Raw genomic sequence first — 24551 nt, 5'->3', positions numbered from 1 at the left:
TATTTGACAGAGAGAGGGAGATATCACAAATAGGCCAAGCAGCAGGCAGAGAGAAGGGGGAAGCAGGCTCCCCGCTAAGCAGAGAGCCAGATACAGATGTCAATCCAAGGACCCTGAGATCATGACCTGAGCCAAAGGCAGATGCTTAACTGATGGAGCCACCCAGGTGCCCCCACAGTTTTGCTTACTATAACTTTGTAGTGTGGTGTGAAATCAGGACATGTGATGCCTCCATCAGAAGTGTCCAGAAGTCATTTCAGGCTTCCAGAGGAGCCCAGTCACATCATAGATAGAGGCTGATTAGAGCCCAACCCTTGGGAAACAATTGGGAAAGTATGTAGTTAAACACTTTCCAGGGAGAAAATGGGAGGCTTATGTTTCTACCTCCTCTTTCTGTGCTGAGCCTGAGGGGGAGGGTGGGATAACCATGAGAAGTACTCATGTAGTCCTGTAAAAACTGCCTCTTGGTTTTCTGTAGTATCTGGGAACTTGGAAACACCAAGCCACATTGCCCTCACAGCTTGAAGATTTGGGAGCCAGTCCCTCAGGTTTGCCATACAAGTTAGGGCCCTAGGTGTGTGGTCTTAAACTTTCACTCTTCAGGGAGATGCTGAGTTGGGGACTCTCTCCTGGTTGTAAGGTGCTGTCCCAGGGGTGGGGTCAGTGGTATGAGCATACCTCAGCTTTTCCTACCTGTTTAGAGGTCAGTATTTTCTCAGTCCTCTGATACATAGGAATCACCCAACCAGTTTCTGGATTTCTCTCAGAGGGAATTAATCTCTGTGTACCTGTATGGTGAGTGTGTTCCCAGGAAGAGGGGTGTCAGGAACCTTCTCTTCTGTCATGTGGCTGGTGTTGCTGAGAATTCATTAAGTTTAAACATTTTACCAGACCAATGTAAGGTCAAATTTATTTAATATGTAGTATTGGACAATGTAAAGGAGTGTTTAAAAAAAGACACATTAGGATCCTATAAAAATGACAGTTTGTAGGACAAAAATGATCAGATACTGGAAATCAAAATACTGGTGGCATCAATCTAATATCTGTCTCCATGGCCACATTGCCTCCTCCTTTTCTCTGGGTCTCCTTCACTTCTACCTGTTTTATAAGGAAACATAGGATTTCTATTTAAGGCTCACCCAGGTAACCCAGTGTAAGTACATCCTTTGCAAAGACCCCTTTTCCAAGTAAGTTCTGATACCATTCATCCTTTTATCATATGAGGTACTAATCATAAATTAGGGGGATTAGGACGTGGACACATCATATTGGGGGGCCCCTTTTCACCTCCTACAGATGTGCTTTGATTGACTCCATCAAGAGGCCTATTCTCATCTGACATTGGGAAGGACAGTTTCTTGGCCTTGGGTATCATGTTCAAGCATGACATCTATATTTGCTGCCACCACCTTGTGACTGGAGGAGAACCAGTCCTAGGACAAAGCCACCAAATGCAGAAACAGAGTGAAGCCTACTCCCCTGTTTCACATTCCCTGTCTCTGAAGTCCTAGTAATGACAAACAACTGTTTCCTGTTCAATCATATTAGGGATAAGTATTGTTCTCTTCTTAGAACTGAAGTCTTCCTCACTGATGAAGCAGAAATAACACAATTATTTCAAAATGAGATGATATCATTATACCAATCTTAGTAGATAATGAAACTGAGTATAGTAGATGGATGCTAATGTTACCTCAAGGGAATACAATTTACCAGTGACTGGTCTCCATAATTTCTAAATCAGGGTGTGAAAGGTGAACTCCCTTGCCTCACTGTAGGCCTGACTTTGGGTTTTAATTGACATGATCTAATCACAGGATCAGGTGGAAGCCAGTCTCTATATAAGACCACAGTCATGCTTCTATTCTGTTCTGAGCTATCCATCTTCTACAACTTTCCTTCTGAGAGTCATCATATAAACATTATAAATTTTGACCTCTGCCTCAGATTCTACCTCTATGGAGCTGATAAAAACCTTGAAGTAAGAATTGAAATAATTTATCAAACATAAAAAAGTTGAATAAAAGTAAAAGTTAGGTTTTAACACTAAGTTAAAATACACCTCATGTTAGAAGCATTTGGTGACAGAAGTAGCAGGCATTCTGGTTCTCCTGTGATTTGTATAACTTTGATTTATTCTTACAACCCAGCCCAAGGTACATGGCATGATCACAGAAAAGAAGGTATCCTTCTGATCAGTTTCTTCAAGGCACCCTGCATGTCACTATTCCTCAGACTGTAAATAAAGGGGTTCATCATTTGAGGAATCACGATGTACATCACTGAAGCCATGGTATTTCTCCTGGAAGAGTCACTAACTGCAGAACTAATGTACACTCCAACAGCCGTCCCATAGAACAAGGACACAACTGACAGGTGAGACCCACAGGTGGAGAAAGCTTTATACTTTCCACTATCTGATGGCAGTCTCAAAACAGAGGAGAAAATATGAGTGTAAGAGAAAATGATTCCAGAGAGAGGAACACCCCCAAGTAAGCAAGCCAAAACATATACCAAGATATTATTGATGAAAGTATCAGAACAGGCAAGCTTGACAACTTGAGCAAGCTCGCAGAAGAAGTGGGGGATGTTCAGGTCCTTACAGAAGGATAGCTGTAGCGCCATCAGGCTATGGAGCAGGGCATTGGCAATGCTAATGAGCAAGGAGAGCACCATCAGCAGGCCACAGAGTTGGGCATTCATGATAACGGTGTACCTCAAGGGATGGCAGATGGCTACATAGCGGTCATAGGCCATTGCCGCAAGGAGAAAATTCTCCAAACAGACAAAAATCAAGACAAAGCAGACCTGGGTGAGGCAGCCTGCATAACTGATGCTCTGAATCTGTGACTGGATGTTCACCAGCATCTTTGAGACGGTGGTTGTGCTTAAGTAGATGTCAGTAAAGGACAGGTTGGAGAGGAAGAAGTACATGGGGGTGTGGAGGTGGGAGTCAGAGATGACAGCCAGGATAATGAGCAGGTTTCCCAGGATGGTGACCAGGTATGTGGACAGGAACAGACTGAAGAGGAGGGGCTGCAGTTCTGGATCATCTGTCAGTACTAGGAGAAAGAATTCTGAAAATACTGTCTGGTTTCTGGGTTCCATGTTGTTGATGAATCTGATGGAAAACATGGGGTGAAAATTAAAAAATAAATAAAGGAATGGTCTCTGGGTGAGCCACAGCAACATCACCTGGGAATTGTTAGAAATACAAATTCTGGTATCAGTCCAGATTGCAATAAACTCTGAGGTGAGTGATCTATTTTTTTTGCAAAATAATGATCTATTTTTGGCAAACTGTCCAGTTGAATTTGGTACACACCCAAGTTTGAGACCCAGTTCTTTTAGAAAAATGAGGGAAAAAAAACACACTATTGAGGATCATGTGAATGTTCCAGCTTTCCCTCTCCTAATTTTTCCCTCTAACATCATTTTGCACTCTTCTTCCCCTTTTCCCTATGTGGCTTTTTTTTTCTTTAAATCACCAGCTTTGTCAGAAATATTTCTTGCCTTCAAACAAATAGAAAGATAGGAATGACGTTATCCTATTTATCCTATACAGTCTGCTACCAAATCTTTGACATGATCAGAATCATCTGAAAGGTGTGTCAAATTACTGATGAGTTAAATCATATTATTATTCCATTCACCCTTGGGGACTCTTAGGGGAGGTGACACTTACATCATGGATGTGAAGTACACAGTGTGTGGCAAAGACTAGGTCTGAGTTGAGGTCATCTGACTGCTGAGTTGACCATCCTTTTTTTTTTTTTATGTGTTTAAGTTTTTATTGAAATTCCAGTCAGTTAACATACAGTGCAGTATTAATTTCAGGTAACAGTACAGTGATTCAGGGGCACCTGGGTGGCTCAGTGGGTTAAAGCCTCTGCCTTTAGCTCGGGTCATGATCTCAGGGTCCTGGGATGGAGCCCCACATCGGTCTCTCTGCTCAGCAATGAGCCTGCTTCCTCCTCTCTCCCTCTCTGCCTGCCTCTCTGCCTACTTGTGATCTCTGTCAAATAAACGAATAAAATCTTCAAAACAAAATAAAACAAAAAAAACAGTACAGTGATTCAGTACCTCCACACAATACTAGGTGATCAACACAAGTGCCTTCCTTGATCCCCATCATCTGACCAGTCCCTCCACCCTCTCCCCTCTAATAACCATCCATTTGTTCTCTACAGTTAAGAGTCTGTTTTTTTTTGTTTGCCCCCCCTCTTTTCTTCCCTCCCTGTACTCATTTGTTTTGTTTCTTAAATTCCACATATGGAATGACTCGACGGACTTGACCAGTCATTGTTAATGCTTCTGGATGATATGGCATTACTATTCCTAAACCATCTCATGTTTCATAACTTCCTTTAAAATGTTAATATTTTCATCTTGAGAAATGCCGTAAATCTTTCCCTCACCTACAAGGCTTGTCCACCTCTCCCCATGAGGTAGAGTAGCAGTGTGAAAAAAAAAATGCAGCCTGTTATGGCATCCATTCAAGTATATGCTCTGCACCTGAGTATAGATTGAAAAATGTTGCTTGTAGGGACTCTGGCTCAGTTGATTAAGCATTTGCCTTTGGCTCAGGTCATGATCTCAGGATCCTGGGATTGAGTCCCAGATTGGCCTCCCTGCTCTGTGGGGAGCCTGCTTTCCCTCTGCTTGTGCTCTTTCTCTCTCTCTCTGGCAAATAAACAAATAAAATCTAAAAAAAAAAAAAAGAAAGGAAAAGTGAACTGGGAGAAATTGGAGGGGGAGACAAAGCATGAGAGACTGTGGACTCTGAGAAACAAACCAAGGGTTTTGGAGGGGAGCAGGATAGGGGTTACATGAGCCTGGTGGTGGATATTAAGGAGGTCATGTATTGCATGGAACACTGGGTGTGGTGCATAAACAATGACTCTTGGAACACTGATAAAAAATAAAATTAAGATGTTAAAAAAAAGAAAAGAAAATTGTTGCTTATTGACTTAAAAGTCATAAGACGCCTCCATGGAAATGCTACTCATCTGTGTTAGTGGTTCATTCTAAGAAAAACTAGGCAACTATGTCAGTGATGTTCTCTGTCCTTAGGGGACTTTTCCACCAAAGGTGATAGGGGGCATATCGTTTTTAAAAAGAGAGCTTCTCCAAGGAGACATACAAATGGCTAACAGACACATGAAAAAATGTTGAACATTATTAGCCATTAGGAAAACTCAAGTCAAAACCACATTGAGATACCACCTTACACCAGTTAGAATGGCAAAAATTAACAAGGCAGGAAACAACAAATGTTGGCAAGGATGTGGAGAAAGGGGAACCCTCTTACACTATTTGTGCAAATGCAGTCTGGTACAGCCACTTTGGAAAACAGTATGGAGATTCCTCAAAAAGTTAAAAATAGAGCTACCCTATGACCCAGCAATTGCACTACTGGGTATTTACCCCAAAGATACAGATATAGTGAAAAGAAGGGGCACATGCTACCCAAAGTTCATAGCAGCAATGTTCACAATAGCTAAATTGTAGAAGGAGCTGAGATGCCTTCAACAGATGAATGGATAAAGAAGATGTGGTACATATATACAACGGAATATTACTCAGCCATCAGAAAGGATGAATACCGGGCGCCTGGGTGGCTCAGTGGGTTGGGCCACTGCCTTCGGCTCGGGTCATGATCTCAGGGTCCTGAGATTGAGTCCCGCATCGGGCTCTCTGCTCAGCAGGGAGCCTGCTTCCCTCTCTCTCTCTCTGCCTGCCTCTCTGTCTACTTGTGATCTTTGTCTGTCAAATAAATAAATAAATAAAACTTAAAAAAAAAAAGAAAGGATGAATACCCACCATTTTCATGGACATGGATAGAAATGGAAATGATTATGCTAAGTGAAATGAGTCAAGCAGAGAAGGACAATTATATGGTTTCACTCATATGTGGAACATAAGGAATAGCATAGAGGACATTAGGGGAAGGAAGGGAAAACTGAAAGGGACGAGTCAGAGGGGGAGATGAGCCATGAGAGACTGTGGACTCCAGAAACTATCTGAGGGTTTCAGAAGGGAGGGAGGTGGAAGAGTGGGGTAGCCAGTGATGGGATAGCCCAGTAATGGGTAGTAAGGAGGGCATGTGTTATAATGAGCACTGGGTGTTATATGCAAATAATGAATCATTGAAAACTATATAAAAAACTAGTGATGTACTTCGTGAAATAAGTCAATTAGAGAAAGACAATTATATGACCTCACTAATATGAGGAGTTTGAGAAAAAAGACAGGATCATGGGGAAGGGAGGGAAAAAATGAAACAAGACAAAACCAGAGAGGGAAACAAACCATACAAGACTCTTAATCTGAGGAAACAAACATGGGTTGCTGGAGGGGAGGGGGTAGGGAAGATGGGGAGGCTGGGTGATGGACGTTGGGGAGGGTATGTGCTATGGTGAGAAAAAAAATAACGGTGTAAATTGGAGGGGGAGACAAGCCATGAGAGACTGTGGACTGTGAGAAACAAACTGAGGGTTTTGGAGGAGAGGGGAGTTGGGGGATGGGTGAGCCTGGTGGTGGGTATTATGGAGGGCACATATTGAATGGATCACTGGGTGTGGTGCATAAACAATGAATTCTGGAACACTGAAAAGAAATAAAATGAAAAAAAAACTAATGGTAACCACCATAACATGATATAAATAAAAAGTAAATAATAGCTACATGAGAGAAAGAATCAAATGCACAGGCTCTTCAAAATAGAGGAAATTTCAAACAGTTATTGGTCCTTGGAAGAAAGACAAAGACCTTCAAGATAGTGCAGATTTATAAGATACTTAGAAGATAATCAAGTGCCCTGATAGAATTGCTCTGTGAAGCAGTGGTCTCCCTCACCTGGGGAAGACAGACGTGGCCATGACAGCCTTTATCATTTGGTGTATTACTTAGACCCAGAACTCAGAATGTGACCCAAACCATCACTTGCTTTGTGAATGGGAAAAGCTGTTCAATTGTATGGAGGCGTTGGTGTCTTCAATGTAGAGTGGAAGCTGTCACCAAGTCTTAATGCGGATGTTGTAGTGATGAGCAGTGCATAGAAGAAAAGCATCCAGCACAGCACTCAGCATATGGGACACTGCTAGTAACATTTACTGACTGTGTGTGTGTGTGTGTGTGTGTGTGTGGTTTTGGTCCAAGAACAGTGGCACCTGGAATATTTCATTTCTCAGAAGGAAGCAGTGGGAAGGGCAACAGAGGAAAGACAGAGTACATCCTTACCATGATAACTGCAAATTTCAGAGAAGTGTTTATGAGTTGAAACTCTGGCTGGGAATCTTTATTGTGTAGAAGAGGAATGAAGTGCTCAGAAATGATGTAAGTAGTCATTTGGCATGGACAGATGATGAACTACACAGCAATCAAAATGAATGAAAGAAAAAATAAGTACCCAACATTTGCATCAACATAGATGGAACTGGAGGAGATTATGCTAAGTGAAATAAGTCAAACAGAGAAAGACAATGATCATATGGTTTCACATATTTGTGGAACATAAGGAATAGCATGGAGAACATTAGGAGAAGGAAGGAGAAAATGAAGGGGAGAATTAAAGGGGGAAATGAACCATGAAAGACTGTGGACTCTGGGAAGCAAACTGAGGGTTCTGGCAGGGGCATGGGTGAGCCCAGCGATGGATGTTAAGGAGGGCACGTATTGCATGGAGCACTGGGAGTTATATGCAAACAATAAATCATGGAACTCTACATCAAAAACTAATGATGTAGTATATGGTGACTAATATAACATAATGAAAAATTATAATAAAAAATGAATCAGGATTATAGGTTGATACAATATAAAAAGGTAAGAAAAAATTACATGAGAAAACTTCAAATGTATATTGAAATCTCTCAGGCTGTAATCCCTAATAAAAATAAAACCCAGAAAAAAATAACAGAGAACAGTGAAGTGCTGGGTTTCCCACTAATTGATATGATCAAGTTTAGACAAGTTTAGATATGATCAAGTAAGCCTTAGGTGGGGCTTGATCCTGGGACTCCAGGAACCCAATCTGAGTGGAAGGCAGATGCTTAATAGACTGAGCTACCCAGGCACCCCTCATTCTTGGTGTTTTTATTGCAATAAATCACAGAGATATAGGTTTGCATAAGTTTGCACAATCTTGATTCTTTTCCTTCTCCAGGGGAACCAGTACACTGACTTTATATACATTATTCCCCTGCAGTTTTTATTATGATTAGTATTATTCTCTGATAAAAAAAAAAACTTAAATTCTTTTGCATTTTAAAAGCTTTATATACATGGAGCCATACAATACATGCCATTTAAAACTGGCATGCTTGGGCGCCTGGGTGGCTCAGTGGGTTAAGCCACTGCCTTCAGCTCAGGTCATGATCTCGGGGTCCTGGGATCGAGTCCCGCATCAGGTTCTCTGCTCAGCAGGGAGCCTGCTTCCCTCTCTCTCTCTCTGCCTGACTCTCTGCCTGCTTGCGATCTCTGCCTGTCAAATAAATAAATAAATAAAATCTTAAAAAAAAACTGGCATGCTTATGCTATTTATTTTTTACTATTTGGTATATTTAGTCCCATTTGCTAATTTTAATTACCAGAGAGTATTACATGATACTGTTACATCAGTTTATTTCTCCACTCCCTAATTGATAGTTATTATGGTCAATGTCTTTTATCCTATGTATGTTTATGAAGACCTGTGCACTATGAAACTATGCATGAGGGATACCATCATATTCAAGATTGTATTGTGTCTGGGAAGGGAAGAAAAGGAAAGGAGGGGGAGAAAAAGAGGTGCTTTCTCTTTGCATATACACACATTTTTCTACTTTGGAAAAAAGACCTGAAGCCAGTATGGCAGAATGTCAACATTTGATCATTCTGGAATGAGTGGAAGGGTGGTCATATGTTTTCTTGTTATACATCTCTGCTATTGTTATATAAAATGCTTAGTAATTTTATGAAGAGAAATTACATGTCCTAGCAAAGTGTCTGGCTCTGTCTCTCTGTATCTGACTCCCTTCCTTGTGTCCTCAAGCGAGCTACAGGGATAATACACTTGTCCCTGCATGGTATGTTAGGAATCAGGCATGCAAGTAAAAGGAAAAGTTGACCCAAACCCTTCCCCAGGACCATCACAAGATTTCAAGTAAATGTGAAAAGAGTATATAACAGTCAGTCTTGTTTTAAAAGGGTCTGATTTCTACTCAGGAGGAAAATATGTTTTGTCATGTTTTAGAGAGATTAGGAGACCAGCTGTTTGAGACTGGGTCAGTATCTGTACAAATGGGAACTTGTTAACAGGAAGACAGACTGGAATGCATGGGACACCTGGGTCTCATTTCATGCATGCACACTCTTCATTGCTTCCCCTGGATGAGTCTGTAGTAAAATATTGCCCTCCTTACTGAAGCATTAACTAAAGGATTTTCAGTTACCTGGCTGGCATCAGTGTGGAGTGGTGCATGACATGTCACCTAGATACAAAGACAGAAGATCTGTCTTCAGGAAAGGCAGCAAGACCAAATGAGGCAATGGGCTTGTGGTCAAGAAAGATCATTCCTGGTTGGAGCCTCAAGTGTTCTTCTTCCTGATTAGGTAAGGGCTGTAGAATGAGGTTGTCACAGCTGACTCTTTACAATGTTCTATCCCTAGGGGCAGGGGGGGTGTCAATATCCAAAGCTCCTCATTAGACAACATTTTTAGTGTCCTTCCAATCCCTGGGCTCTGCAAATCCTTAAAGACCAAGACTGTAGAAGAGAGGGATGCCTGATGGCTAATCCTTGAGCCTGTGAGGCCAGATGTATGTCATCTATTCTCCCTATCTGTTCATGCTCACCTCTGTCTCACACACCTTGCTCACATATACACACACTCCTTTTCTAATGAATTTTAGACTTCTTTTAAAGTTACAAAGGTATCACTATGTGATTAATGATATCTCAAGGACTGATTCCAATTTTAAGTGTGCAAGTATTATTTATGTGCTGGGTATAAATAATATGTTTATAAATATAGTTAAGTTATTATAAGATTCAACTCCTGGGGATATTTCACCTTTAGAGTCATTGAATGTTTCCTGTATTTTCTTTCTTTTCCTTATATTTTACATGGGAATATATCATCTAATCTTTGTGATTATTGTGGCTGTGATCAATGTAGACAGACTTCATACTCTCTTTTTAAACTACTATACATTGGTTAATTGAATTTAAATTAAAAAATTAAAAAAAAACAGCTCCTGGCACTTGGTAGTACTTGAGTAAATGTGTGTACATATGAATAACTGAAAAAAAAAACCCAAATGAATAAAAGATACTACTTTGGATGGAAAAAAAATTTTTTTAAAAACAAAATAAACTTTTCCCCCTATATTTTATTTACTTATTTGAGAGAGAGAGAGAAAGAGAGAGAGAGCATGAGTGGGATGAAGGGCAGAGGGAGAAGCAGACTCCCCACTGAGCAGCAAGCCTTAGGTGAAGCTTGATCCTGGGACTCCAGGAACCCAATCTGAGTGGAAGGCAGATGTCTAATAGACTGAGCTACCCAGGCACCCCTCTTTTTAAACTTTCATGATTACCTGTTCCAAGCTCTGCACTATAGATTCAGCACATATTTTTCTTCCCACTGTGGAATTTGGAGTGAGTTATGGTTCTTCATTTTTAATTGGGTTGTGATGAAGTACGATGTCACCTAAAGGTGGTAGTGTGCAAGTTGTGAATCACCCAGATATTTCCTCTGTAATTCAGTAGGTATGGATGATACTCCCTGTTAATGTTCACTGAAAAACATTTTTCTTTAGGACTTTGGCCTTTTCATCTATTCAGTAACTTATCTCCCATATTTACTTATTTGAGAGAGACAGAGGGAGCATGAGCAAGGGGAGGGGTGGAGGCAGAGGAAGAGGCAGACTCTTCAATGAGCAGAGCGACCAATGCAGGGCTCCATCCCAGGTGGGTGAGATCATGATCTGAGCTGCAGTCTGATGCTTAACTGACTGAGCCACCCAGGTGCCCCTATTTCACATTTTTTAAAATGTAAATTCAAGTTCCTTAACATACAGTATAATATTGGAGGAGTAGAATTTAGTGATTCATCACTTACATATATCAGCCAGGGCTCATTACATTCTGTGCCCTCCCTAATGCCCATCACTCATTTAGCCCATCCCCTGCCCGCCTCCCCTCCAGCAACCCTCACCTTGTTCTCTATAGTTAAGAGACTCTTATGGAGTGGGGAGAGAAACCAAGATGGTGGAGTAGTAGGAGACCTTAGTTTCTTTGGTCCCAGGAACTCAGTTAAATAGCTTTCAAATCATTCTGAACACCTGCAGATGCAATTGGAGATCTAAGGAAATAGCTGCAGCTCTACAAATAGAAAAGTATCCACTTTTTGCAAGGTAGGAGGTGTGGGGAAATGAATCTATGGCCATATATGGGAAGATAAACCATGGGAGGAGGGAGCGTCTCTGTAAGCCAGCTACCAGAAAGTGATATAACAGTGAAGCACAAAATCAGAACATTCAGAGGTCTGCTCTGGTGAGGGATGTCACTCAGGTGGCTAAGCGGGGCTGGAACCCTAGCTGGGACAGTGTGGTTTCAGGATCCTTGGGGTCTCAGGAAGACCAGGGGTGCCTGAGTGCAACAGAGTTCCCAGGCATCAGAGCAGGAAAGTTGGCTGTAATCAGCAAGCCCAGGAGTGGGCTCTCAGCTCCGGGTTCCCATAAATCACAAACCGAGGCATTTGGGTGACTGCTCTGTGAGCAGAGGCCCAGCAAGCGTCAGAACCAGCAAGAACCCACTTCTTCCACAGGGAGGAGTGACACAGGAGCATGCCACAGGAGTCGGCAGGGTTTGGAGACTTGAAGGGGGTCATGTGTCTGAGATAGAAGTGCTCATTCACAGGCTGGGTGAACACGGAGTGCTGATAGAGACCAGGGAGACGGGAGAGAGTGACTGCTTTTCCACGAGGGCTCACTGAGCAGTGGGTCCCTGAGCTTTGGGCTCCAGGTCCACAGACCAAGAGCCTGCCATTTTCATTCTCATCCTCTAAAGCCTCATGGAAAGCCTTCAGGAACAAAAGCCACCTAGAGCAAACCAGCAAACCAGAGTTGAATACTTAACGTGGCCTCCTAGCACGGGTGGTGCAGTTCTGCCCAGGGCAAATACACTTGAGAATCAAAGTAGCAGGTCCTACAGAAGATCAGCAAGAACATCCAGCCAAGATCAAGTTTACTGATCAATAAGAATTGCAAAACTCCAGTTTTAGAGGGGAGATGTGTGGGGGTGAGGGTGACAGGGTGATGGGTATTAAGGAGGGCAGGTGCTGTGATGAGCACTGGGTGTTATATATAACTAATGAGTCACTGAACACTACATCAGAAACAAGTGATGTACTATACAGTGGCTAACTGAACATAATAAAAAAAAATTGCAAAACTCCAGTGCTAGGGGACTATACATATAGAATTCATGTTTTTTTCTCCCATGATTCTTTAGTCTTTCAGTTTTTTTCTCTTTCCTTTTTCAACCAATTTGTTAGTTTATGAACTCTCTTTATAAATCTTTTTAGATTTTCATTTTTACAGTTACATTCTCTCCCCTCATTGTATTTAATTTTATGTGTGTGTGTGTGTGTGTGTGTGTGTGTGTGTGCGTATAATTTTGAGATATAGTTTCTTCTAAAAAACCCACCACAATACACTCAGGATATAGTGTATTGCTCTGTTCACCTGTCTGTTTATATCCCTTCCTTTTTTTGTTGTTTTTTTTTTCTCTTTTGTTTTTTCTTGTCTTTTAATTTTCCTTTTTTTGGTTACCTTCTATCCTTTCATTGTATTTAATTTTATTTTTGTACATACAGAAGTTTTTCTTTCTTTGAAATTTCAGGATCTACTTTTTTAACAAAGAGACCAAATACACACAGGATCCAGTGTATTGCTCTATTCTGTCCCCCTGATTATATTCTCTCTTTTTTTTCCTTTTATTTTTAGTTTATTTATTTATTTTTTTGTTTCAGGTCTCTTCTGATTTGTTTAGTGTATATTTCTTTGGGGTCGTTGTTGACATTTTATTCTTTTATTCTCTTTTTCATCTATTCTTCTCTGGACAGAATGACAGGATGCAAAAATTCACCTCAAAAAAAGAATAAGAGGAAATACTGACTTCCAGGGACCTAATCAGTATGGGCATAAGTAAAATGTTGAAACTGGAGTTCAGAATAATGATTATAAAGGTACTAGCTGGGCTTGAAAAAAAGCATGGAAAACACTAGAGAATCCCTTTCTGGAGAAATAAAAGAACTAAAATCAAATCAAATCAAAACAAAAATGGCTATTAATGAGATGCAATAAAAATGGAGGCTCTAAATGCTGGATAAATGAGGTAGAAGAGAGAATTAGTGATAGGGAGGACAAAATGATGGAGAATAAAGAGGCTGAGAGAAAAGAGATAAACAACTATGGGATCACAAGGGGGAGAATTCAGGAGATAAATGATCCCATAAAGAGAAACAATGTCAGAATAATTGGGATCCCAGAAGAAAAGGAAAGAGAGAGAGAGGGACAAAAGAATAGTAATAAAAATTTTAAAATTAAAGTAAGAAGGAAGATAGATCCTATTTCCCATAGAACTGGAGCTTTGCAGCCTCTGTGATCAGTAGACTGGTGTATGTGAGGTGTTTGTGCTGGTCTTCTGGGAAGGGACATGTGGCTCTGATTCTCAGGTGGACTTGCCCTCGTGGAGAAGCGCCTCCCCACCTAGTGGATGGGGCTTGGTGTAAGTGGCTCTGGGCTCCACTAGGTGGCACAGTTTTGAAGGGCTGAAGGCTTTCAGCACTAATAATGCTGGATGAAAATGGCTGTGCCCTGCTCGCTAGCTGCAGAACTGAGAGTTTGCGCCCCCCACTCTTCAGGAAGCCCTCACAGAAAAGCAGTCAATCAGTTTTGTGTCCCTGACTTAGTAAGATACCTGTCTTCATCCTGCCTGTATTCCAGCTGTTTTATCTCAGGTGTGTGGTTGAGTTTTAAAACTCCAAATTTTAGGGACTCTCATGACATGTACCCATGCTGATCCTCTGAGGGAGGGTCTTGCACATTTTTGCTGTTTGCCAGCCCATGACAGGCAAGCAGTTGCACAACTGGGCAGCGGTTGAGTTTATGGCAAGGCAGAGCAGAGAGCTGACACCTAGGCTTGCTGCCCTCAGCTGGAGTCCTTGCTCCTCTGCCTGGGAACAGTGCAGCATGTAGGTGCCACCCACTCTTCTTGTGACCCAGAGGATCCTCTGACCATGCTGTCCATGCTTGAGCCTCCACACTCCTTCCCCACCTGAGTGCCTTTAAGTGATGCACGACCCTGGTGGTGGTGGACTTCTAAAATTTCATATTTTGTGCTCCACTGCTTATAATGTTTTCTGTAAGCAGGTGATCCATCTCTACAGGTGTTCTGTGGATGTCAATGGGGGAAGTCCTGCACTAGAACACACCAGGGCAGCAGGCAGAGAGCTGTCCCCCAGTTGTGGTGCTGACATCCTACTTCCTCTCCTTACAATGAATTGTGCTCCTTTGGTTATCCTGGGAGACCTCTGTCATTTTCCTCTATACACACATCCAGAAAGACTTCTGGGGGGTGCCTGGGTGGCTCAGTTGGTTAAGCATCTGCCTTCAGTTCAGGTCATGATCTGGGAGCACTGGGATGGGGCCCCACGTTGGGCTCCTGGCTCAGCAGGGAGTCTGCTGCTCCCTCTCCCTCTGCTGCTCTTGCCACTCATGCTCTCTCTTTTCCCCTCTCTCTCAAGTAAATAAAATCTTTAAAAAAAAAAAAGAAAAATACTTCTGTCTGATAGCCCCACATTGTTGTACTTGTGGAAAAAGTGATAGTCCCCAACACTACCAACTTCTTTTTTCTCCTGTCATGTTACACTCCTCCACAGAAACACTGTTTTATTCACAATAACACATTATAAATTTTGTATAGGAGCCCTAATTATGCAGCCAACTCTTTTAAGACTTTAATCATTCCATCAGTTTTACTCAACCTTGTTTCTCTGTGTGGACTCCACCTGAGATGAGTAAGAAGTACTGCAAGGAGAAGTAATTAAAATAAATAAAAACTCAGATACATTGTCGTTTTTTTTTAAGCTACATTCTTACCAGTGGATCAAGGAGAAGGAATTAAGGCAAACAGGGTCTCATAAAAATGATCAACATTCATTACCCTGCCTACTCAATCATTTGATTATATTATTCAGACCAGAAAAACTACAGTAAAAACAAACAAATATGAATGTTGAAGCAGGTGGTAAAAATATGTGAGTTCAAAAGGATTATACAAGTTATGAATATAGGCAAGATATGAAAAACTATGATACGAGTTAAATGTTAATTCCTACTGTATGTCAGGTGTTGTATTAAGTGCTTGTCATGGTTATGACAGCTGACTGCCCAACATGAATTAAGCCTAGATGGTCAGTCTAAGGCTTTCATATTAATCATTTCTCCCACACCAGTAATTTTATTAAAAAGGAGCATATGATCCTCTTCTTTGTGGTGAGATTTAAGGGGATATCTTCTGGATGATGCCATGGAAAGGTCAATTTTCAAATGGCCCAGGGAAAGACAGTCCGTTTTCTGTCCCTGGGCATCACAACTGAGTATGACACTGTGTCTGCTGCTACCATCAGTCCTGGAATGACATCACCTCACAGAGAACTAATGAATCTCTATTCTCTTATCCATATACATTCCTTACCTCTGAATGAAAGATACTTCCCTTTCTTGTTTGAGAATATTAGAGAAAAGTTTTCTTTTCTTTTTCTTCTTCTTCTTTTTTTAAAAGTAGGCTCCATACCCAGTGTGGAGCCCAACACAAGGCTTGAACTCAGGACCCTAAGATCAAGACCTGAACTGAGAGCAAGAGTCAGATGCTTCATCCCTGAGACACCAGGCACCCCCAAAGGTTTTCTTTTTATTATTAGAACCAAAGACTTTTAGCTTCAGGTTTACATATTTTACAACTGTCTCAAACCACTGAGATAATCAGATTATACTGATTCTATGGATGATGAAACAGTTTGGTGGCTTCTGATGTTGCTCCAGAGAAATACAGTTTGATAGGGACAACTCTCAGTGATTACTGAATGTGGGTAAGAAAGGCCAGCTCCCTTGCCTCATTGTTTAAGCCCATCTGGGGTGAGATTTTCATGGTCCTAGATGTGGGATAAAGTGGAAGCTAGTCTGCCTATAACCATGACTCTGCTTACACCATTTCTCTGCCCTGTCTAACTTCTTCCACTTTTTTGTGAACATGCTGTCCCCCCAAATCTATATAACAGGATTCTAGGATTCAGGTTCTCCCTCTATAGAACACTACCCAAAAACTGAGTTTAGATGCTTGAAATCACTGCCAAACATCACAGAGTGAGACAAAAAGCAAAATCAGAATTCAAGCCCGTGTTGAAATGCATGTATCCATCATGTTATCTAGTCATTTCAGATGATCTTGGTGATAGAAGAGTATTCTGAAAGACCAGAATACCTTTTACTTTCACTCATTCTATAAAATTAGCCCAAATATGATGAAACGTTATCCTACCTGATTATTTTTTTCAAGGCTTCCTTCATATCCCTGTTGCGCAGACTGTAGGTAAAGGGGTTCATCAATTGGGGAACCACAGTGTACATCACTGAGGCCACCGCAGTGTTTCTGGAAGAGTCAGTAACTGCAGAGCTAATGTACACCCCTAATCCTGTCCCATAGAACAAGGAAACAACTAAGAGATGAGACCCACAGGTAGAAAAGGCTTTATATCTTCTGCCAGCTGATGGCATTCTCAAAAGAGAGTAGAGAATTTTAGCATACGAGAAAATGATCCCAAAGATAGAAATACCACTCAACACACTAGCCATAAAATTAGCCAAGATGGTATTGATGAAGGAATCAGAACAGGCGAGCTTGATGACCTGTGCGAGTTCACAGAAAAACTGGGGGATTTCCAAGTCAGTGCAGAAGGACAGTTGTAACACCATCAGACTGTGGAGGAGGGCATCCATGATGCTAATGTACAAAGAGAGTAGAACTAACCATCCACAGAGGTGGGGGTTCATGATAACGGTATACCTCAGTGGATGACAAATGGCAACATAGCGGTCATAGGCCATTACTGCAAGGAGAAAATTCTCAAAACCAAGGAAAACCAAGACAAAACAGACCTGGGTGATGCAGCCTGTGTAGGTGATGCTCTGAATCTGTGCCCGGATGTTCACCAGCATCTTTGGGATGGTGGTTGTGCTTAAGCAGATGTCAGTAAAGGACAGGTTGGAGAGGAAGAAGTACATGGGGGTGTGGAGGTGGGAGTCAGAGATGACAGCCAGGATGACGAGCAGATTTCCCAGGATGGTGACCAGGTACATGGACAGGAACAGGCAGAAGAGGAGGGGCTGCAATTCTGGATCCTCCGTCACTCCCAGAAGAAGAAATTCTGATACATCTGTTTGGTTTCTGGGTTCCATGTTGTTAATATAAGACATTGGGTGACAAGAGAATAAAATGGATGGTCAACTGGACCTCCAGCAGCAGTACCTGGGAACTTGTTAAAAATGCCAATTTTTGAATCCCACTCCAGACTTACTGATGAAAAGCTCTAGGGATGATGACAGGCAGTATGCTTTAACAAGCTTTCCAGATGATTCTGATATATGATAAAATCTCAGAACTTCTGTTCTCAAAAAATGGTTATCTATATTGTGAACCCAAGTGAATATTCAAATCTTTCCTCTGTGTATTTCTTCCTCCGTCCTTCTTCTCTCCCTCATCCTCTTTCCTCTGCACAGTTTATCAGCCAAATTTTTAAAAAGATTTGATTTATTGATTTGAGAGTGTGAGAGAGAAAGTGACAGAGCGTGAACAGGGAGGGGGGCAGAGGGAGAGGGAGAAGCAGACTCCCTGCTGAGCAGGGGGCCCCACAGGGGGCTCAGTCCCAGGACCCTGAGATCATGAACTGAGCCAAAGGCAGTTGCTTTTGAACTTTTGAACCACCCAGATGCCCAACAGCCAAAATTATAATGAGCAATGAGTGTCTAACATGTATCAAGTTTTGAGATTGAAAAAAGAAAACATGGCTTTATTTCTTTAGAATTATTCCACACCTTCAAAAAATCAAACATGTAAGAATAAAATTATAGGGGCACCTGGGTGGCTCCATTGGTTAAGGGTCTGCCTTCAGCTCAGGTCATGATCCCAGAGTCCTGGGATTGAGCCCTGTGTCATGCTCCTTGCTCAGTGGGGAGCCTGCTTCTCCCTCTCCCTCTGCCTGCTCCTCCCCTGCTTGTGCTCTCTCTCTCACTTTCTGTTTCAAATAAATAAAATCTTTTAAACAAAAGAATAAAATTACAGAATTCGTCTGATCTTCCCCTAATGCAACAGATGACACAGGATCACAAACAACAACAAAAATCCCCAGGTGAATGGGGGAAAGGATAAAATGCAAAGGATCCTGAAAAGATGAATAAAAAATAATAATAATTTGTCTTTGGGAGATAGAGACTCATAAGCTGACATTAGCACCAGGCATCCTAAGAGGCACGTCCCTGTGCAACAGTGGTTGTGTCTTTCCTGAGGGACACAAGTGGCCAACAGAGGATCAGTCACTTGTTACAATACTTAGATACTCTGAATTTAATCCAGGCTCCAGTACTTGCTTTGTGAAAAGAGAAATGTTTTTAACTTTATCAGAATCCCAGTGTTCTTGTGTATATATGGGATTGTTGCAATGAGGAAAGTGAATAGGCTTAAATCAGTCAGCACAGTGCTCAGCTTATGAGACCCTCATAGTGTCATTTCTTACTGTGATTTTTTTCTGCCATGAACAATAGCATCTGGCATGTTTTACTTCTAAGTAGAACTGGTGGGTTGGTACAAGTTGAGGAAAGAAGAAAGTAAGAGAACATCCTTGGTGTGATAATTGCAAATTTCAGGGTTGGGTTTCTGTGCCAAAACTCCCTCTAGCAATCTTGGTCATGTGCAAGGGAAAGGAAGGAAATATCAATATATCAATATTTATTTGGTGTGAACATAAAGCAATTATAATAAATTAAATATTAGAATAAAATAGATCTATGAATCAATATAAGCAATGAAAACCAACAAGAGATAAAATTTTTCATATAAAATACCATAAATATATACACACATTATATACATATATGTACACAGTATGAACATATGCTTGGGGGATAACATTATATTGATGTTGCTTCTGAGTAGAACTATGAGGAACAAAAAAAAGTGCCTTCTGTATTTATATTATTTTGTTAATTAAAAAATAGGCATGAGATGATACACTAGAATGTCAACATTTGCTAGTTCTGGAAAGGGGTTAATGGTAACATTTTTATTATTACAATATCTATGCTGTTCTTATAATTTAAAACATGTGGTACTTTTATAAAGAGGAACAAGTAGATGAAGAAGGTAGCCTGCTCTGTGTGTCTGGGTCTACACTTCTTCTTGAAGTCTTTACACCCAAGCTATAAAGATAATACCAAAAGCTCTTTTGTACAATGTATGGGGGATTCAAATGAATCAAATGAAGCTAATTAATCTCTCTCCCTTCCATCATGAAAAGATGCAAGCAAATGTCAAAGAACTCTATAATTGTTACCATGTTTATGAAGGGGAGGATTCAAGAGCAAAATGGTTTCTGCCATTAAATAGACAGAATAGAAAACTAACAAAATCAGAGCTGCATCAGCATTGTTGTGGAGGTACAAAGTAACCTGTCAAGATGATGACATTCAGGCAGGAGTCCCATTGGGGAGTTAGTACTGATCGTCTTAGGCATGGATTTGTATCGTGTCTGTGCAGGGAAGCAACTCCAGTAGACACCTTCCCTCATGTCCACAGTATTGTCTAAGGGACTTTCTGTTACCTGGCTGGCATCATTGCAGGATGATACTTGATATCTTCCCTGGATAGTGAATGATGGAGACAGAAGCTCTATCTCTGAGAAGGGCAGAGGGGCTGAGAGAAGATATGTTTCTGCAGGTGCGATCGTTGCTGGGAGGTGGCCCAGATGTTTCTTCCTGACTGGGCAGGGCTGCTAAGTCAGGCGGTCATAGACAGACTCTTCGCAATTTCTGCATCCCTGAGGGTTTAATATCCAAAGCTCCTCATTAGACAAACACTTTTATTTGGATCCCAGTACAGTGTAAATCCTTAAAGACCAAAACTATAGAAGAGGAAAATTCAAGATGGCTGATCCCTGACCCTGGAGGCCACACACATGCCACGCAGTTCTTTCCACCTGGTCACATTCACCTCCATTTCACATACCTTGCTGTGAGGACACAACATCCTTTTCTAATTGGATTCCTGTCTTCAGGTTTTAGATAGAAACAATGGCATCTCAATCTAATTAGTGATACCAGGAAACCAGATTATTTTATTTTATTTTTTTTTAATCATTTTTTAAAATTTATTTTCAACATAACAGTATTCATTGTTTTTGTACCACACCCAATGCTCCATGCAATCCGTGCCCTCTCTAATACCCACCACCTGGTTCCCCCAACCTCCCACCCCCCCACCTCTTCAAACCCTTCAGATTGTTTTTCAGAGTCCATAGTCTCTCATTGTTCACCTCCCCTTCCAAATTCCCCCAACTGCCTTCTCCTAACTCCCCATGTCCTCCATGCTATTTGTTATGCTCCACAAATAAGTGAAACCATATGATAATTGACTCTCTCTGCTTGACTTATTTCACTCAGCATAATCTCTTCCAGTCCCGTCCATCTTGCTACAAAAGTTGGGTATTCATCCTTTCTGATGGAGGCATAATACTCCATAGTGTATATGGACCACATCTTCCTTATCCATTCGTCCGTTGAAGGGCATCTTGGTTCTTTCCACAGTTTGGTGACCGTGGCCATTGCTGCTATAAACATTGGGGTACAGATGGCCCTTCTTTTCACTCCATCTGTATCTTTGGGGTAAATACCCAGTAGTGCAATTGCAGGGTCATAGGGAAGCTCTATTTTTAATTTCTTGAGGAATCTCCACACTGTTCTCCAAAGAGGCTGCACCAACTTGCATTCCCACCAACAGTGTAAGAGGGTTCCCCTTTCTCCACATCCCCTCCAACATATGTTGTTTCCTGTCTTGCTAATTTTGGCCATTCTAACTGGTGTAAGGTGATATCTCAATGTCTATACTGCCTAGAGCAATCTATACTTTTAATGCCATTCCAATCAAAATTCCACCAGTATTCTTCAAAGAGCTGGAGCAAATAATCCAAAAATTTGTATGGAACCAGAAGAGACCCCGAATCGCTAAGGAAATGTTGAAAAACAAAAATAAAACTGGGGGCATCACGTTACCTGATTTCAAGCTTTACTACAAAGCTGTGATCACCAAGACAGCATGGTACTGGCATAAAAACAGACACATAGACCAGTGGAACAGAGTAGAGAGCCCAGATATGGACCCTCAACTCTATGGTCAGTTAATCTTCGACAAAACAGGAAAAAATATACAGTGGAAAAAAGACAGTCTCTTCAATAAATGGTGCTGGGAAAACTGGACAGCTATATGTAGAAGAATGAAACTCGACCATTCTCTTACACCGTACACAAAGATAAACTCAAAATGGATAAAAGACCTCAACATGAGACAGGAATCCATCAGAAACCTAGAGGAGAACATAGGCAGTAACCTCTTCGATATCAGCCACAGCAACTTCTTTCAAGATATGTCTCCAAAGGCAAAAGGAAACAAAAGCCAAAATAAACTTTTGGGACTTCATCAAAATCAAAAGCTTCTGCACAGCAAAGGAAACAGTCAAGAAAACAAAGAGGCAACCCACGGAATGGGAGAAGATATTTGCAAATGACAGTACAGACAAAAGATTGATATCCAGGATCTATAAAGAACTCCTCAAACTCAACACACACAAAACAGACAATCATATCAAAAAATGGGCAGAAGATATGAACAGACACTTCTCCAATGAAGACATACAAATGGCTATCAGACACATGAAAAAATGTTCATCATCACTAGCCATCAGGGAGGAAACCAGATTCTAACTTTAAGTGTGAAGACACAATTTATATATATGGGTATAAAATATCTATTTATAAATAAAGCTAAGCTGTGTAAAATTGCAAGCAATCAGTGAAGAGTTTTTTTTCTAAGAATCATTGATGTTTCCTGACCATTCATTTTCATTCTGTATAAATTCATACTGCAGATTTTAATCTATATAATCTCTAAACAATTCTGACTGTGATTGGTATAGACAACACTTTAGAATTTCATAAACACCATTTCCAAGTTCATTACAATGAGTTCATTGTACATTTTTCTTCACATTAGTGGGTCATGGGTTGAAATTATGACACTTTTAAGAAATAGATTTATGAGAAATTTCAGTGCCATTGATAAGGCACTGGTATGCTGGTTCATCCATACGTTCAGAATGAGTGAGATTTCAGCAACAATTTAATAGGGAAAGATGGTGCTCCGTGTTAATACTTAACTACAAATATTCATTATTTAATATATTCACACACATCACTTTATTTTTGCCACATGTTAACTCTTTCTGCATACCTTCACTTTTTTTTTTAGTGAATTTTATTTATTCATTTGACAGACGGAGATCACAAGTAGGCTGAGAAGCAGGCAGAGAGAGAGGAGGAAGCAGGCTCCCTGCTGAGCAGAGAGCCCGATGCGGGGCTCCATCCCAGGACCCTGGGATCATGACCTGAGTCGAAGGCAGAGGCTTTAACCCACTGAGCCACGCAGGCGCCCTATACCTTCACTTTTAAAAAAGATTTTATTTGTTTATTTGAGAGAGTGCATAAGTAGGGCAGGGGGCAGAGGGAGAGGAGAAGAAGATTCCCCACTGAGCAGGGAACCTGATGTGGGGCTCAATCCTGGGGATCATGACCTGAGCTGAAGGCAGATGCTTAACCAACTGAGCCACCCAGGTTCCCCTATGACTTCATTTTTTAATTATTGGAGTTCTTGTGATAGTATTTGAAACCACCATGAGACAAGATGGCATTTGAATGTCACCCTTTCACTTCAACACATTATATAATAGGTACATATAAAAATTCATAGCTGGTCTCATAAAACAAGACAAACCTTTCCATGTGCTACAAAAATAACTCACATAAAGGGTGAAGGCACTGAAACCTAGAGGCTCTATGGAGTCACCTCCAGAAGGAAGAAGTTACTCTATCTGGGTAATGAACATCTTGGAAGCTAAATGTCCTAGAAAAAAATTAGTGCTTGAAGTCAAAGACAAAAATGGAGATTCAGTATTTGAGCAATACAGGTGAACACAAAAGTGGTGGACACTGCCTGGACCCAACCATAAATACGGGTTTGGAAAAACTGAAGGTCTCAGAAAAGCCCCAATATCTCAATCCAAGTTACCTGTTGGCTTGGAGACTGGGTTTGTGATATTCACAACATAGAAAAACAATCCTCAAGTTTATATAGAGTCCCAAAAGACCCCAAAGAGCCAAAGTAGTCCTCGGTAAGAACAAAGTTGGAGGCATTGCACTTCTTTACTTCAGACTATAATGCAAAGCTAAAGTAATCAAAACAGTATGGTTTTGGGCATAAAAATAGACACAGGGACCAATGAAACATAATCCAAGATCCCAGAAATAAACCTTGGTATATGTGGTCAACTAATATTTAACAAAGGAACTCCATACCCCATGGGTAAGGACAGTCTCTTCCAAAATTGGTTTCAGGAAAAATGGATGAACACATGCAGTGAAATGCAGTTGAGCCCCTGTCTTCTACCACTTATGAAAATTAACTCAAAATGGACTAAAGAGTTAAACAAAAGACATGAAGCCATAAAACTCTTATAAGAAAACTTAGGGAAAAGCTCTTGACATTGATTGGTCTTGGCACCGGGTTTTTGGATATGATGCCAAAACACAAACAAAGGCCAAAATCAACAAATGGGACTATGTCAAATTTAAAGCTTTACATAAAGAAGTAAGCTATCAACAAAGTGAAAAGGCAACCTACTGAATGGGAGGAAATATTTGCAAATCATATATGTGATCAGGGGTTAAAATCCCAAACATATAAAGAATTCATACAACTCCATAGCAAAAAAGTAAATAACCCAATTGAAGAGTGAACAGAGGGACTAAATAGACATTTTTCCAGAGAAGACATATGGATAGCTAACAGGCACATGAAACAGTGCTTCACATCACTTATCAGGGAAATGCAAATCAAAACCAGAATGTCACCTCACACCTGTTAGAATGGGTCACATCAAAACAAAGGTGTGGACAAAAGGGAACATTTGTTCACTGGGGTGAGGATGTAAATTGTTACAACTCCTGTGGAAAACAGCATAGAGATTTCTTAAAAAATTAAAAATAGAGCTACCGTATGATCTAGCAAGTCCACTTCTTGATACATATCCAAAGGAATTAAAATCACATCTTATAGAGATATTTATACTCCAAGGCTCATTGCAGCATTATTCACAATAGCCAAGCTCTTAAAAACAACCTA

At 40.9% G+C, this 24551-nt stretch overlaps 2 protein-coding genes across 2 annotated transcripts; both read right to left on the bottom strand.

Annotated features, from left to right (window-relative positions):
• Window positions 1-2172: 2172 nt before the first annotated feature.
• On the bottom strand, window positions 2173-3138 carry LOC116883040 (olfactory receptor 7G2-like). Its single transcript, XM_032883907.1, has one exon. The coding sequence runs from the start codon at window positions 3136-3138 to the stop codon at window positions 2173-2175; it is 966 nt and encodes a 321-aa protein (XP_032739798.1).
• Window positions 3139-16585: 13447 nt separating this feature from the next.
• LOC116883054 (olfactory receptor 7G2-like) lies at window positions 16586-17509 on the bottom strand. The gene has a single exon (XM_032883925.1). It carries the CDS (start codon window positions 17504-17506, stop codon window positions 16586-16588), a length of 921 nt encoding a protein of 306 aa, XP_032739816.1. The 5' UTR covers window positions 17507-17509.
• Window positions 17510-24551: the final 7042 nt, after the last annotated feature.

The sequence above is a fragment of the Lontra canadensis genome, unplaced genomic scaffold, assembly GCF_010015895.1.
Source record: "Lontra canadensis isolate GAN:19392208 unplaced genomic scaffold, GSC_riverotter_1.0 scaffold88, whole genome shotgun sequence".
NCBI lineage: Eukaryota > Metazoa > Chordata > Mammalia > Carnivora > Mustelidae > Lontra > Lontra canadensis.
This window is presented reverse-complemented; position numbering and strand designations above follow the sequence as displayed.